The sequence below is a fragment of the Fusarium oxysporum genome, chromosome IX (assembly GCF_013085055.1).
Source record: "Fusarium oxysporum Fo47 chromosome IX, complete sequence".
Lineage (NCBI taxonomy): Eukaryota > Fungi > Ascomycota > Sordariomycetes > Hypocreales > Nectriaceae > Fusarium > Fusarium oxysporum.
This window is the reverse complement of record NC_072848.1, coordinates 1,297,203-1,311,139: the sequence shown is the minus strand read 5'-3', so window position 1 is coordinate 1,311,139 and position 13,937 is coordinate 1,297,203. Positions and strand designations below refer to the sequence as shown.

General features: G+C 48.1%; 3 protein-coding genes across 3 annotated transcripts; 1 reads left to right on the top strand and 2 right to left on the bottom strand.

Annotated features, from left to right (window-relative positions):
* Window positions 1–66: 66 nt before the first annotated feature.
* On the bottom strand, window positions 67–1,926 carry FOBCDRAFT_322832 (acyl-CoA N-acyltransferase). The gene is made up of 2 exons (XM_031189858.3): window positions 593–1,926; window positions 67–537 (listed from the first exon to the last, which is right to left on the bottom strand). Exons 1-2 carry the CDS (start codon window positions 1,601–1,603, stop codon window positions 175–177), a joined length of 1,374 nt encoding a protein of 457 aa, XP_031033843.2. The 5' UTR covers window positions 1,604–1,926; the 3' UTR covers window positions 67–174.
* Window positions 1,927–4,769: 2,843 nt separating this feature from the next.
* Window positions 4,770–6,208, bottom strand: FOBCDRAFT_243442 (uncharacterized protein; the record flags this gene model as incomplete). The annotated part of the gene is made up of 4 exons (XM_031189855.2): window positions 4,770–4,825; window positions 4,881–5,188; window positions 5,241–5,940; window positions 6,007–6,208. The coding sequence occupies 4 exons, from the start codon at window positions 6,206–6,208 to the stop codon at window positions 4,770–4,772; spliced, it is 1,266 nt and encodes a 421-aa protein (XP_031033840.2).
* Window positions 6,209–8,078: 1,870 nt separating this feature from the next.
* Window positions 8,079–12,724, top strand: FOBCDRAFT_167853 (P-loop containing nucleoside triphosphate hydrolase protein; the record flags this gene model as incomplete). Its single annotated transcript, XM_059608437.1, has 4 exons — window positions 8,079–8,139; window positions 8,289–8,431; window positions 8,591–9,521; window positions 9,570–12,724. 4 exons carry the CDS (start codon window positions 8,079–8,081, stop codon window positions 12,581–12,583), a joined length of 4,149 nt encoding a protein of 1,382 aa, XP_059467835.1. The 3' UTR covers window positions 12,584–12,724.
* Between the last annotated feature and the right edge of the window lie 1,213 nt (window positions 12,725–13,937).

Here is a 13,937-nt window from a genome sequence, read left to right as displayed (position 1 = left end):
CTGGAAAGTCACGAGTGAGACACGGCTGTTTCTATCACAAGCATAATTTGAGGATATCTAACAACCTGTGATCCAAACATGAACTTTTTATTGCTGTCCCGAATATCTCAAACCAGTACCTATCTACCTGTATTTACTATAAATCTATTGTGGCCCTCATATCCTGTTCGACACTCACAGCTTAGGCACAAGACCAAGCTTTGTACCAGCAACAACCTTCTCATTGTCTGCTAGTGGGCACAGTTGGAAGAAGCGCTCTCGTGACGATCTGACGAAAGCACTGCGCTGATGTGGCAGATCGACAAGTTTGTCTAGACCCGAGCCATGAACGAAGTCATACATAACAATAGTTGTGTTGGTCTCCTGAGACTCCCCAACAACATACATAGTGCGCGGATCATCGAGATAGAGGTAGTGCATCAAGCTGCTCCACCACGCCGACACACGGTGTGGCCCGCGGAATCGCACGTCACCTACAAGGGAATGTCGACCGCGGTCGAAGTCACCAGCGTTGAAGTAACCACCCAGTCGATCCTCCTATTAAACGAAATCGTCAGAAAAGTAGCAGAAAGAAAGACATACATGAACATACCTTGGCCCAATAGACCTCAAAATATGCAAAGTGGATATCATCCCATTTGGCTAGAAGCGCAATCACATGCGGATCACCATGCACCTCGCGCAAATACTCCTGGTGTTGCTCCAAAGTTCCCGTCTGGCTCCATCCCTGGGAAACACGAGGATCATTCTGCCATTCATGAAATAGACGTACGTGCTCGGTATCATTATAGTCAACTGACACCATGGAGAAGGTCTCGTTAAGATGAGGAATCCATCGGCTGTAAACAACAGCCCCAGGTGCGGGCTTAGCTGGTCTGACTGGGTGCCATGACTGCTGAACTCTCTCGGGATCATCAGGATCTCCGGCGACTGTGATGGTCGTTGTATTATGTAAAGGAGTCAAAGGGAATGATCCAAGAGGTGCTGAGGCGGGCAGAGATGAAGGCGATTCTTCTGGGCACCAAACAGGTCGAGGTCCAAATGGTGATCCAGCGCCTTGCCAGAAGGTACTTCGCAAGAGAAGGACGAGGCTCTCGTCAGTCTTGTTGGAGGGTTGGCGCTTCTCTCGGCCCTTGAGAGGGTGATCAATGGCAAGCAACACTGCTGTGAGTTGTTGGCCCAGAATAGCGGCCCCAGCTCCATGTAGCTCCAGTCGATATGATTCCACGGATGTTCTCAAAGTGAACAGAGCATATGCAAGCAGCCAGACTTGACCCAAGCTTGGCGCCTCGGGGCCAGCCCAATAAACGGTGACACATGGTGAACGGCGTGCCCGAGCCCAAGGACTGTTGTTGGATTGAGGTGGAAGCTCGCTTGACTTCAGATCAATTGGATCCGAGAAAACAAAGCCATCGTTGTAAAGACCAAAGGGCAAACGCTTGTCAGACCCAGGAGCTTTCTGGACAATTGTATAGGCTGGCGCATTCGTGTCAGGTTGTGCCGAGACTTTTTCGATCGCAAACTCGGTCTGGTAGGGATGAGGAAGCTTGACGACAATTTCTCCAGCCTTGAGAGCTGAGAATGTTCCTTGTGGCGCTGACATTGTTCAAACGGTTTGAGTATTAAAGATTGGACATTAGCGAGAAGGATTGGAAAAGGATGAAAAAGTTCGACACACTCAAGAAGCTATTCACACCAGGATACCAAGCTGCATAAGTGGGAGAAGGTATCCATGCCGGTCCTCCACTTCGGAATAAGCTTGACACCTTGGGACAGCATTCTGCATGGATGGTGTACCCATCAATTCCGCAACTTTCCAGGCCATTGCACAACTTTCTCGGCTCTGGTGCAATGAGAGACTAGTAGTATTTTCGAGGCGACGTCAAGAACGCGGAAATGGACTTAACTTGCCAAGCCGTATTGCAGCCATATCCCGAAGATCCCCTACTGTGAGTTGTGCAAACCAACTCTGCTCAGGGTCAAGATTACCGTGTGGGTCAGAGCGGATCTGATAACTCAAGACTAGCCACCCCTGACGCCCGATTTTTTTCTTTCTGCCTGCACACCCCCTCCTCTTTATCCGGTCCTCGGAGCTGTCTATTCCCAGGATCAGGCTCTAGGTATTGCCGACTTCGACCGCTTGGAAAGGCCAGCAGGATCTGATAAACCGCTCAACCACGCTAAAGGTTCTGCAGGCTCACCAATTAATCACTGGGGGGGTGCCGGCTTCATGATCCTTGTAAACGTCAATTCCAAAAATTTTGATGAAGAAAATGGCCTGATGAATGCCTCGAGGCCGAGTGTACCTGGAACCTCTGTTCCGGGGACATTGTCTGGTCTCAGCGGTCTAAGGCACGCATGCTTAACCCTTAGCAGTGCATCGATATTGCAGCCCCCACGTCTGCGAAGAGTCAAGCACATGGGGCAGTTTTCCTACCATTTGCGTGGTGTATGCTTAAGTTACGTAACTTTGCGAACAGCCATGAGCACGAAAAAGACACAGGACATAAGACATGTAAGTTACGGGTTCTCAAATCTGCCGATATGTGTAATTAGTGATGGATGGGTCCATGGCGTCAGTTACATGTCGATCGCCGCTCACCTGTCAACTTGGCCGATACTTTGACTTTCCAGCATGCACGTTAAGACTGGTTGGTAACCCAGTAGCCAGGTACGAGGAAACCATGCACGGACAAACAGACAATTGAGCGATGGGATGCCCGATCCAATCTTATCAATCAAATCTGATCTGAATCGCTCGTACGCAAGACCCTCTTCACTGCAAGATGGAAGATGATCATGTCTGAGACATGAATGCTTATTCCCGATGATCAGCTGTTCATCACATGCGATCACTGATCTTTTTCATCCGGAGTAGCGATGAACATGGGTATAACGAATCCTTGGTTAGAACTGTCGATCTCGTCTGTCTTCTCCCCTTTTCGTTCACATTCTTGGTGTTTCTTGGGCGAAGGTAACCCCAGACACCATACTCGGAATACGGCACTGGATGAGCTGTATAAAGCGATTCATGACGTGTATATTCTGAACCTTAATGGCTACTAAATACCATAGTCTTAATTGCAGAGGCCGATGGGTCTGAACTTTAGTGTTTTTGTTTCTACCAAGTGGATCAAGACTTCGAATAATGCTTGGCTTTGGCTTTTTCTAAGTCTAACAAGGTCTTATGGCACTACTTTTGTTATTTCAGCTGCTCTTCAAACCAACATAGGCAACTAGCTAGTCATAAACCTTGAAAGTCTGATTGCCGATGATTAGATGAAAGTAGTGTACGAGAACTATGTTGATGGCATAATTCGAACCCACGATGTGATATACAAACTGTGAAGTACATTGTATCTGACATAGGTGGTCCTTCGCAGATCGCTCTCTTGTCTCAAGGCATCTCAAAACTCGCACTTGCTAGAACTCTTGACTTATATATTCACACTTGGAATACAAAATATTTACTCATCCGTGTGAGTTTATGCGCTAGAATTATTCATGCTAGTCTGATATAACGGTGTTGAGACCTACGGCAGCCCAAGTCTATCATAGGTTGAATGGAAACTCCGGCTTCTTCAATGCTCATTGTTTATTATGAACTTGCCACTTGCATGTGTGCTTTCCCGGCTCATCGTTTACTGTCGTGATTTTTGAGGATTCTAGGCTTAGGATTTGAGTTCTATCCCATGCGTCCTCTGCATGTATCATGCCATTAGTTTCTGATGTCCGTAAATAGAACAAGCTTTTTAAACAAACAAACTTTTCACTGAATCTTCGGTAATTTGTACATCCCTAACCCTGATGGATTGTCTCCTGTCCTGCCTGTAGATTGGCGTGAGTCTGGATGTTGTAGAGGAGACCCGAACAAGTAGCATATCCACCGCAAGGATATGTCTTTGGCTCGAGGGCTGAAATATGACGGTTCGGGACTTGCAAACGATTCTTTTATTCCAAACGCATCCTAGGTCCAGTGACCAAGTTTTACCCTATTAGTACGCATATTAATTATATTGCAATGTACAGATCCGTGGCCTTTAATGAAGCATGGGTGCTGTTGTCACGCAGAATCATGATCGCTAGATGTGCTGTCAATCTAATACAACCTACTCTTATCGTCATTTTGTTGTACATTTTTGCCAAGAGAGGTATTGATGTGTTTATTGCTTCCGCACTTCTGCGGATTGCCTTTCTCGAAGAGGTCGGAACGGAGAGAAATGTCGAGTAACTTTAGTTGCCTTACAAGAATGCGAAACCCTTCTCATACAGAACTATTATATGTCTGAGGGTCTGGAATATGTACAACTATCTAAATTAACATGTTACGGTTCATAAAGTTCCGCTGGTTGTGAGAACTGCAGTCTTGGCCCTTCCTCTTGTCTCCGCGCCTGTCAAGAGAACCTGAGGGTGAAGGATGTAAGCGAGTCAAGGAAAGCATTGGATATATGAAGTTGAAATCGTGAATATCAACTAACATGCTAAATGAAGACGAAGATAAAGTCGTTTCATGACAACGGCTTCGATAATCATCACTTCAGTGTCCCATTGGGGTCAATCTCATGCTACATGGATCCAGTCATCCGTGAACATGTATAAGATTGGAATAGTTTCCCACTCTATAAACATAGGATAAGAGCTTAAACTGGTATAATAGGTATCAAGAAGAAGTAAATAGTACACCCAGGACAACGCAAGGCTGTCGATCATCCTCAGTAGTATGTCTAAAAGATTATATCCCGAACGCCAGTCACTAAGATCGTTTCACATTAAGCCTTAGCCTCGTCAGTCTTGCGGCCACCGAGCTGCATGTAGTTCCAGCAAACTATCAACTCATGTCAGTCATCTTAAGAAACATATCTAAGTCCCGTTTAACTTACTCGTCCAACCAAGATCATCTCGGAAGCAAGACTGAGCAACTTCCTCGCCATAAACAGTGCCTGTGTCAGGGCTCGATGCTACAGCCTTCTTTCCAACTGCGAGTCCAATCACAGGAGGGTAGACCACAAGCTCCTTGAACTCTGGGGTGTGGCCTGCTCGTTGGCTGAGGATGCTTTGATGAATGTTCTGTGCTACGTAGTGGCCGTGATGCATGGCACCGCCACATCGCTTGATACCGGGCCAGTTGGTGATATCGCCAGCAGCATAGTGTGACTCGGCGTTGGGTGTGCCATCCTGGAACTGCAGGCTATGCGCGAGTCAGCAACTTGGGATTTCAAGTCAAAAGACAATCTACTTACTTGGGCTTGATCTTGACAAGACCGTCCGCATCGAGGGCAGAGGTCGGCAAGTATGTTGAGGTTGGAACACTCCTGGAAATGGCCATGATTACCTCGCTTGCGAACATCTTATGGCCGTTGGTGAACTCAATCTCATACTTCTCACTTCCGTCAGTCGTCTCGACCTTGTTGTTGGCAGCTAGACGGTGGCTCATGAGAACCTCAACACCAGCCTCACGGAGTAACTGAAGAGCCACATCCTTGGTCTCATCAGGAAGACCTTCTGAAGAAAGGAGCTTGTCACGAGAGTGGATGAGAGTCACCTTGAGGTGAGGCTTGACCATTTTCAGCTCTGCAGCCATCTCAATACCAACAGCGCCTCCACCAACGACCATGACGCCGTGCTTAGCATTATGGACAGAGGTGATGTGGTTCTCGGCTTCAAGGAGATATTGCTTTCGTGTCTTGGACTGAGGCACGACGGGCCAGACGCGGCGCAGACCGGTAGCGGAGACGAGGTAGTCGTACTCAAGGGTGCTCTTCTCCTTGGTGAGGTGAGCAGAGATGGTAGCTTTCTTGGTTGCAGGGTCGACACTGGTGACGGAGCCTTGGATGATGTTGATGCTGGGGTCCTTGAGGCCAGGGATATCAGAGTACTTGACCCAGTTCTTCTTGGAGAAGTTGGAATCAGCAAGAGCCAAAGGGGAGCCGATCAAATGGTCTGCGATACTGTCAGGGTCCGGCACTTATCATATTGCTTAGCCCAGCTGAACTGTGGAGTACTTACAGTAGCCATCCCTCTCATCGACAATAGTGATATCGACGTTGAAGCGAGGAAGATCAGGATGGTGGATGTATGGCTCAGAGTTCATGCGGGGAGAGTATCCTTGGCTCAGATCAAGCAAGTTGACAGCAGCAGATAGACCACCGTAGCAACCTCCAAGGATGAGAACGCGCACGGCGTTGGATGATTCGGGGAGTGAACCCATTGTAGCAAAGGCCTTGGAGTGGGATGTAGGACGATTTTGACGTCGAAACACGAGATGTGACGCTAAAACAACAGATCTTACTTGGATCTGAGGCCGAGGCAAGGCGAGGGTTGTATGCAAGGAACTCGAAGTAAAGAAACGTATGGCCTGAGATAGAGTCGCGTGTGGGACTCTGAGTAGTTGTCCTGAGAACCTGGCCGACACTCGGGCAATCAACATGAGCTGAATGATGGAGTACTTTGAGTATGAAGATGGGGGGGATGAGAGAAGAAATAGTTGAAGCAGTCAAGGGAAGAAGAGGTGAGAGAATATACGTAGATGAAGGCCCGGGAATAAACGACAGCACCCGTTGAGGACTACCAGTGACGCAAGGCGGTATGGCATCTGATACGAGGAGGAATACACTGTATCCGTACTCGGTTTAAAGGCGCAAGAGAGACTTCAATATCGGACCAAGACCGGCTCCGGCCCCGGCCTCAAACAAGGGACCTTTCATCTCTCGGCTGGAGCCTGCATGGCCCTGTTTCTCCATCGTAATTCCCAAGAATCTTTGGGCAGTCTCACAGTGAGATTGAGGAACGGGAACGGATCAGAGCATGACCAGTAAGACAAGAAAAAGCAGCGGGGCACTCTCCATGATCACGGTGTTGGTGTTAGTGCAAGGAACTTTTTTGTATGTGGATGTGGAGTTAAAGTTATCAGATCCGTCCTAGACAACCAGCCACCACAAGCGACGGAATACCGTGAACTCCACTGAAGCCTGAGCACCCTGGACAAGAGAGAAAATTATCAGATCCGACGGATATCCGTTCTCCGCTGACTCATCCAGGAACACGCAGTCTCGAGGCACAATTCCACTACTCGTGATGAATTGTACAGTGTGAAGACCGTTATCTGATCGATCTTTGGAGTAATGATTTTGACGATCTCTAGACTAATGGACTTATTACGCAAATCCTCTTTCGTTGTGCAATCCTTTCAAGAAATTCCAATGTAGAGTTTATTCGATTTGCTTCTGTATGTTGAGATAGCAAGGATGTGTTATGAGAAGAGTGGATGTTGTGAGTTATTTATATAGCGACCAACCTTAGCAATAGATGTAACATATATTCTCAACTCCTTAACAATAGACATTTTGATGCACTTAAGCTACGATGTTCTTGAAACCGAACAATTATTCTTATTGTGTCTTCTGCGTCTGTCGATCTTGGTGTACTATCAGTTCGGAAATCCAATGGAGGGAATCAACTCAAGGCCGATCAGGTAACTCAGTCTAGTCAGTCCCAATGCTAGGGAACCACGCCCAAAAGTCAAGTCAGGCTTGGCAAGCGAGCCAGTGAATGGCCGAAAAGAATTATCTGATCCGAACAATCCCTGACGTTTTGAATTAGCTCGCCCCGCTGATGGATCAAGCTCATGGCAACAGGATCACCAGCGACTCGTAACTTTGGGGAACTGGTGTAGTTGGGAAATAACGACGGATGTTGTTCTCCTGGACTTGAAGAATCTTAGGAAATCTCGAATTTGAATATCTGTATAAAAATATTGACGCTCAACTCTGGCCAAAGCAGAGCCCATCACCTTGTCTTTACTACACCGTGATACGTCCACATTCTCACCGGAGAAACAAAATCACGTTCCCATATTCACTCTTCAAGTCTGAGTCCTCTTCTTCAGGCCAATCGTTCAACGCATCTCCTCGACTTTATTCTGTAGTGGGGGTTTCAATCCTTCGCTTCTCTAGCACCGCGGCCTTATTCCCATTAGAGCTGCCAAGACAAGACCGGGGTGACTCTACTGTAAAATTATGCTTGTTTGACGGCGAACTAGAGGCTCTGCACCGGCTCCGTCTCCGTTTCGGTGTCTCCAAATGCTTACTCGCTATGGATCGTCTGGGGCTGGTGCTCATGCCAAGACGACCATACTCTTCAGTAAGGGACCTACAAGGCCGATATTCTCGAGGTCCAGTGGCGGCGTAGCATATCTTTTTATCATGAGTTTCCCTCTCTTCTCTTCTCTTCTTTCGATTTTTGTGTGTAGGGTCATTGTGAAGATCCATCGGTACTATTGCGACTTACAGTCGAGATGGCTTCAACTTCACCTGAGCAGCATGACAATGCCGCGACTAGCAGAAATTCTGCTAGCGAGCCTCCACATCATGACTTTACAAAGGCAGATCCTGCTACAACAGAGACGTTAATACATGCGCTTAATGACCCAACTGTTGAGCGTCCACCCAGTCACTCCCCACGACCATCTACAAGATCATCAGCTATATCAGCTGCATCTCATACACCACCAGAGAAGAAGAAAAAGGCAAGTTCCTTCAAGAAGATATGAGCTTCCTGCCTTGCCCTAACATCCAACTGATGCCCTGTTCAGGGTCTACGCTCGTTCTTCATCTACTTCCAGCTCCTCTTCTACGCCAACCCATCATGGGTCGATATCCTCCTCCTCATCGTCGGAACTCTCGCAGCCTCAGGGGCCGGAGCACCGTTTCCTCTAATGGGAATCATCTTTGGTCAACTCGTCAACGACCTTAATACTGCTTCATGCGATGATGGAAAAATCGCATCTCAATATTCGCCCAAAGAACTTCAGGACAGCATCAACAAAAAGGTTGTCATGATCACATGGATCGGTGTGATCAGCTTTGCGCTCATCTACACCTACATCGTGTCATGGTCAATCTTTAGCCGTCGTCTCGAGAATCGCATTCGCGATCGTTACTTTATGAGTATTCTCTTGCAAGATGCTACTTTCTTTGATAAGAGACAGGCTGGAGAGATCACATCTCGTCTCAATGTGGATATACAAGCCATTCAGTCAGGAACTTCTGAGAAGGTGGGCATCATTCTAGGATGTACATCTTTCTTTGTATCGTCGTATGTGGTCGCCTTCATCAAGAATACCACACTCGCTGGAATTCTTGTGTCACTTGTGCCTGCTTTCATGCTTCTTGCTACACTGGGCAGCATGTTCACCGCAAAGTTCGCGACTGCAATGTCGGAGAAGATCGCTTCTGCTTCTTCAATCGCCTCTGAGGTTCTTGCGAATATCCCGGTTGTCCAGGCGTTTGGGGCGGGTCCTCGGCTAGAGGCCATTTTTGCTGAGAGGATGAAGGGGGCTCAAAAGCAGGGTATCAACAAAGCTTTCGTTGCTGCTATTCAAGCTGGAATGCTTTACTTCATTGCTTACTCTGCCAATGCCCTTGCTTTCTGGCAGGGTAGTACACAAATTGCGAGCATGGTTGAGGGTAATGGCGGTGCATCTGTCGGTGACATTTATACTGTCATTCTCCTGCTGGTCGATGGTAAGTATCTCCTTGACGAGATTAAATCTTTTGACTGATTCGGAATAGCCTGTGTTGTTTTGGGCGGTATCGCACCTCTGCTGCCCTTAGTTGGAGCTGCTGTTGGATCGTTTGAAAAACTACGTGAAGACATGGACAGCCCTGCAAACATCGATACTGGGTCCGACAAAGGAGAGAAGCTCTCCTTAGTCGAGGGAACTGTATCTTTCAGGAACGTCTCCTTTGCTTATATCTCACGGCCCCATCACTCCGTCCTCAAGAACGTCTCGTTTGATTGTCCTGCTGGCAAACACACGGCGCTTGTTGGTTTGTCAGGGAGCGGCAAGTCAACTGTCGCTGGTCTCACATCCCGAATCTATGATCCCACTGAAGGAACAGTTCTCCTAGACGGCCACGATCTCAAGGACTTGAATGTGAAAAGCTTGAGAAGTCATATAAGTCTTGTACAGCAAGAGCCATCCCTCTTGGATCGATCCATCGTTGAGAATATCGCTCTCGGTATCCTGAACTCCCCTCAGCCCGAGCATGAGCGATTCAAGGCTACTATTCTCGGCACTGGCCTTACTGAACTTGCTGCCAAGCTCCGACGAGGTGAAGATCTTACGACTGCAGCTCAAGGATTTGGTCAGGACATGATTGACCTCGCCCATCGTGTTCAGGAGGCTGCCCGTCTGGCGGACGCGTCTGGTTTCGTGGACAGGCTTGAGTATGGCTACGGAACTCTTGTTGGTACAGGCGGAAAACTTGTTAGTGGTGGTCAGCGACAGCGTCTTGCACTCGCAAGAGCCCTCATTCGCGACCCCAAGATCCTGGTTCTCGATGAAGCCACTGCTTCACTTGACTCTGCAAGCGAACACCGTATCCAGATGGCCATCGAGTCTATCGCCAAAAACCGCACTGTCATTGCCATTGCTCACCGGCTGTCAACTATCAAGAACGCTGATAACATCATCGTCATGAACAGCGGTGAGATCATCGAACAAGGAAACCACCTTGCGCTCATGGCCTTGAATGGATCATACGCTAGTATGGTCCGTTTGCAGACGGTTGACTCTGAAGATGCTGGCTCAACCACAAGCACCGTCCGCACTGATAACATCCACTCGGAGAAGGATTCTATCACGGATCTCAAGACCAAGGATATTGAACAAGACGTGACAGAAGATTCAAAGGAAGAAAACGTCAAGGAGAAGGAGGAGTCCCCCGAGGGAGACGCTGCTCTCGATTCCAACAAGTCCGCCTGGACTGTCATGAAAACCATCAGTGGAATGGTCCGACCATATCTCCTTCTCATCATTGTCTGTCTCTTTGCTGCCACTATTGTTGGTCTCACATTCTCCTCCTCCGGTCTTATCTTCGGATATACCATTGACAATATCAGCCCATGTAATCATGTTGAAGACATTCGTTGGGCTGGTAGGTTCTTTGGAGGCATGTGGTTCCTGATCGCTTGTGTCGAGTTGTTGGCCAATACTGCAAGTTGGACTGGTTTCGGCATGGTTGCTGAGAAGTTGCTGTACAAGATCCGAGTCCTTTGCTTCCGCTCCCTTTATGAGCAAGACCTTGATTGGCATCAATCAGAGGGTCGCACACCAACTGCTTTGTTATCCGTCATCACAACAGATGCTGCTACAGTTGGCGGGTTCAGTGGCTCTATCATCGGTACAATATTCTCCATTGTGGTCAACTTCTTGGTCGCTATCATCCTCTCACATATCCTTGCCTGGAAGATTGCCATCGTCTGTTTAGTTATCGTCCCTATCCTCCTTGGCTGCGGCATTATGCAGCTTCGATCTCTATCCAAGTTCGAGCGCCGGCATGCTGGAGCATTTTCTGGAGCAGTTGGTATCGCTAACGAAGCCGTCAACTCGTTCAAGACAATTTCCTCACTGTCTATCGAAGAAGAAGTCATGAGCTCGTATCGCCGTTCACTCAGAGCACCTCGAAAGGAAATCACCTTTGCTTCCATGTATGCCAACTTGTGGCTTTCTCTGGCCAACAGCACAGGAAATCTGATCTACGCATTTGCCTATTGGTGGGGGTCAACTCGCATTACTGCAGGCGAGGCAAGCCAGCGAGAGTTCTTTATCATTCTCATCTGCATGCTTGTCAGTGCACAGCTCTGGGGTCAAATGTTCAGTCTTGCCCCGGAAGTATCTCGTGCTAGAGCTGCCGCTTCCCGAATTCTGAGCTTGATCAACCTCGGGTCCTCCAAGGATGACGCCAAGAAAGGAGAGCTCACGCTCGCTATTGAAAACGCCGAGAAAGATGTTGAGGCATGTGCTGAAGCTCCTGTCAAGAGTAACGGAAGCAAGGGAGCGACCATCGTCTTTAGGGATGTCAAGTTTTCATATCCAGCTCGGCCTCATATACAGATCCTTACGGGTATGTCTTTTACCATATCTGCTGGTCAATTCGTTGGGCTTGTCGGCCCTTCAGGTGCCGGCAAGTCTACTATTATGTCGTTGGTACAACGCATGTACCGTCCTTCGAGCGGAACGGTTGAGATCAACGGCAACGATATCTGTGCTCGGGAGGGCACCGAGTTCCGTAATGATATTGCAGTTGTTCCTCAAGACTGTGCACTCTTTGACGGTACAATACGATTCAACGTATCGCTAGGCTCAACTCCTGATCATGAACCAACAGATGAGGAGATCCATGAAGCTTGTAAGCTGGCTAATATCCACAACGTAATCATGGAGCTACCCAACGGTTACGACACTGAGTGTGGCCCTAATGGTTCGCGTCTTTCTGGCGGCCAGCGTCAGCGTCTAGCTATCGCCCGTGCCCTTGTGCGTAAGCCCAAATTGCTGCTTCTTGATGAGAGCACAAGTGCCCTCGATGCTGAGAGTGAGCGGGCTTTGCAAGAAGGACTTGAGAGGGTTGCACGTGGCATTACCGTGATCGCCATCACACATAGGCTTCACACGGTGCGCAAGGCCGATGTCATCTTTATGATTGAGGGAGGCAAGGTTGTTGAAAAGGGAAGACACGAGGAGTTGGTAGAGAGAAGTGAGACCTATCGCACAAATGCTCTACAGCAGATGCTTGGTACCTGATGTTGGAGATACCCCCACGCCCTCAGGGAGGTCAGAAAGTAGGACCTATTCTAAGTGACAAAAAGACTTAGGTTAGCTTAGGTTAATTTAGCATGGATTTAGTAGGCATTTAGTAGGCATTTAGATTAGTTAATATTGACATCCTAAGTTTAGGTCAGAGGTTTTCTTACTCCCTGACGCCTCAAGCCTACGCCTGACCTCCGCCTCTTCTTCGGTGTCTCAGCCGATAGAATGTAGAGGGTGCAGCCTCGTGAAGCCATCCTGTCAATTCAGGGGATTTGCCCACGTTTTCTATCATGTGATGGCTCTTGGGCACACCAACATTTTGAATTTGCGTATCTGTATTTTGGTTCCCCTTATTTTGAAGAAAGACAATACATCCTGATATATCATGCATTTCCGTGGAAGCTTTTGTCGTATTTACAAGGGTCCTGGAATAGTGGATGAAACGAGAATGAATCTTTAACTGTAGAGTAAATTAGATGCAAACAGAGGATAACGTAATGAAACTTCGTCTAAGGTAAGCAACAACGTGTCTATATATAGGCGTTGTATATAAAGCTGAAATCGACCTCTCACAATCGACTTATTTGTTACTGCAACAGCAACTGCAACTTCTGCAAGTCCCGAAGAACCCCAAGGAACGACGTCACAGTGTACAAGGATCAATCTGCACGGAAACTCAAAGCCGACCTATCATGGGCGACTTCAGTGATCCTTTGCAGCAAGTATCCGCATTAACCCCTTGACTTGCGTGTTGCTTCGTTCTCGACAATTGCCCTGGATTTGGCTCTTTGCATTACAGCCAAGCCTCACTTATTCTTTATGTGCCGTCATATGATCGCTTTGTCCCAAATCTAACAAGGTTTACTTACTTTGACCCTACAGAACGCGGTGCGGTATCAGTGGAGACGTTAGTAGTGTACTTTTTTTTGGGTTCAACGGGGCTGCCGCGACGATTTCCTCATCCCACAGTCCAAAGAGTCCACTCCAAGACGATCTTGACACTACCGCTACGGGCCTTGACACCCAATTGGGACCCTCGAACCACATGCCTTCCGTCACCGGGACACACTCCATCTTTTCCAATACTTCTTGGTCGATAATAGAAAAAATCTAACTCGGTGGTCCAACCTTCAAGTCGCAACCATTCCCTCACCACCGCCCCTCGACGATCCCTCCTCTCTTCCCGGCGTTGCACTCACCACGTTTCAAACTCGCATCAACGACGCCCACCCGAGACGAGGAGGGAGTGCTGCTGCCTCCCTGTTAGACGACCCAGTCCCGGTACCACAGCATCAGCATCAGCACCACCACGACAGTAGTGCAAATACGAGCACCAGTGCCCACCAGA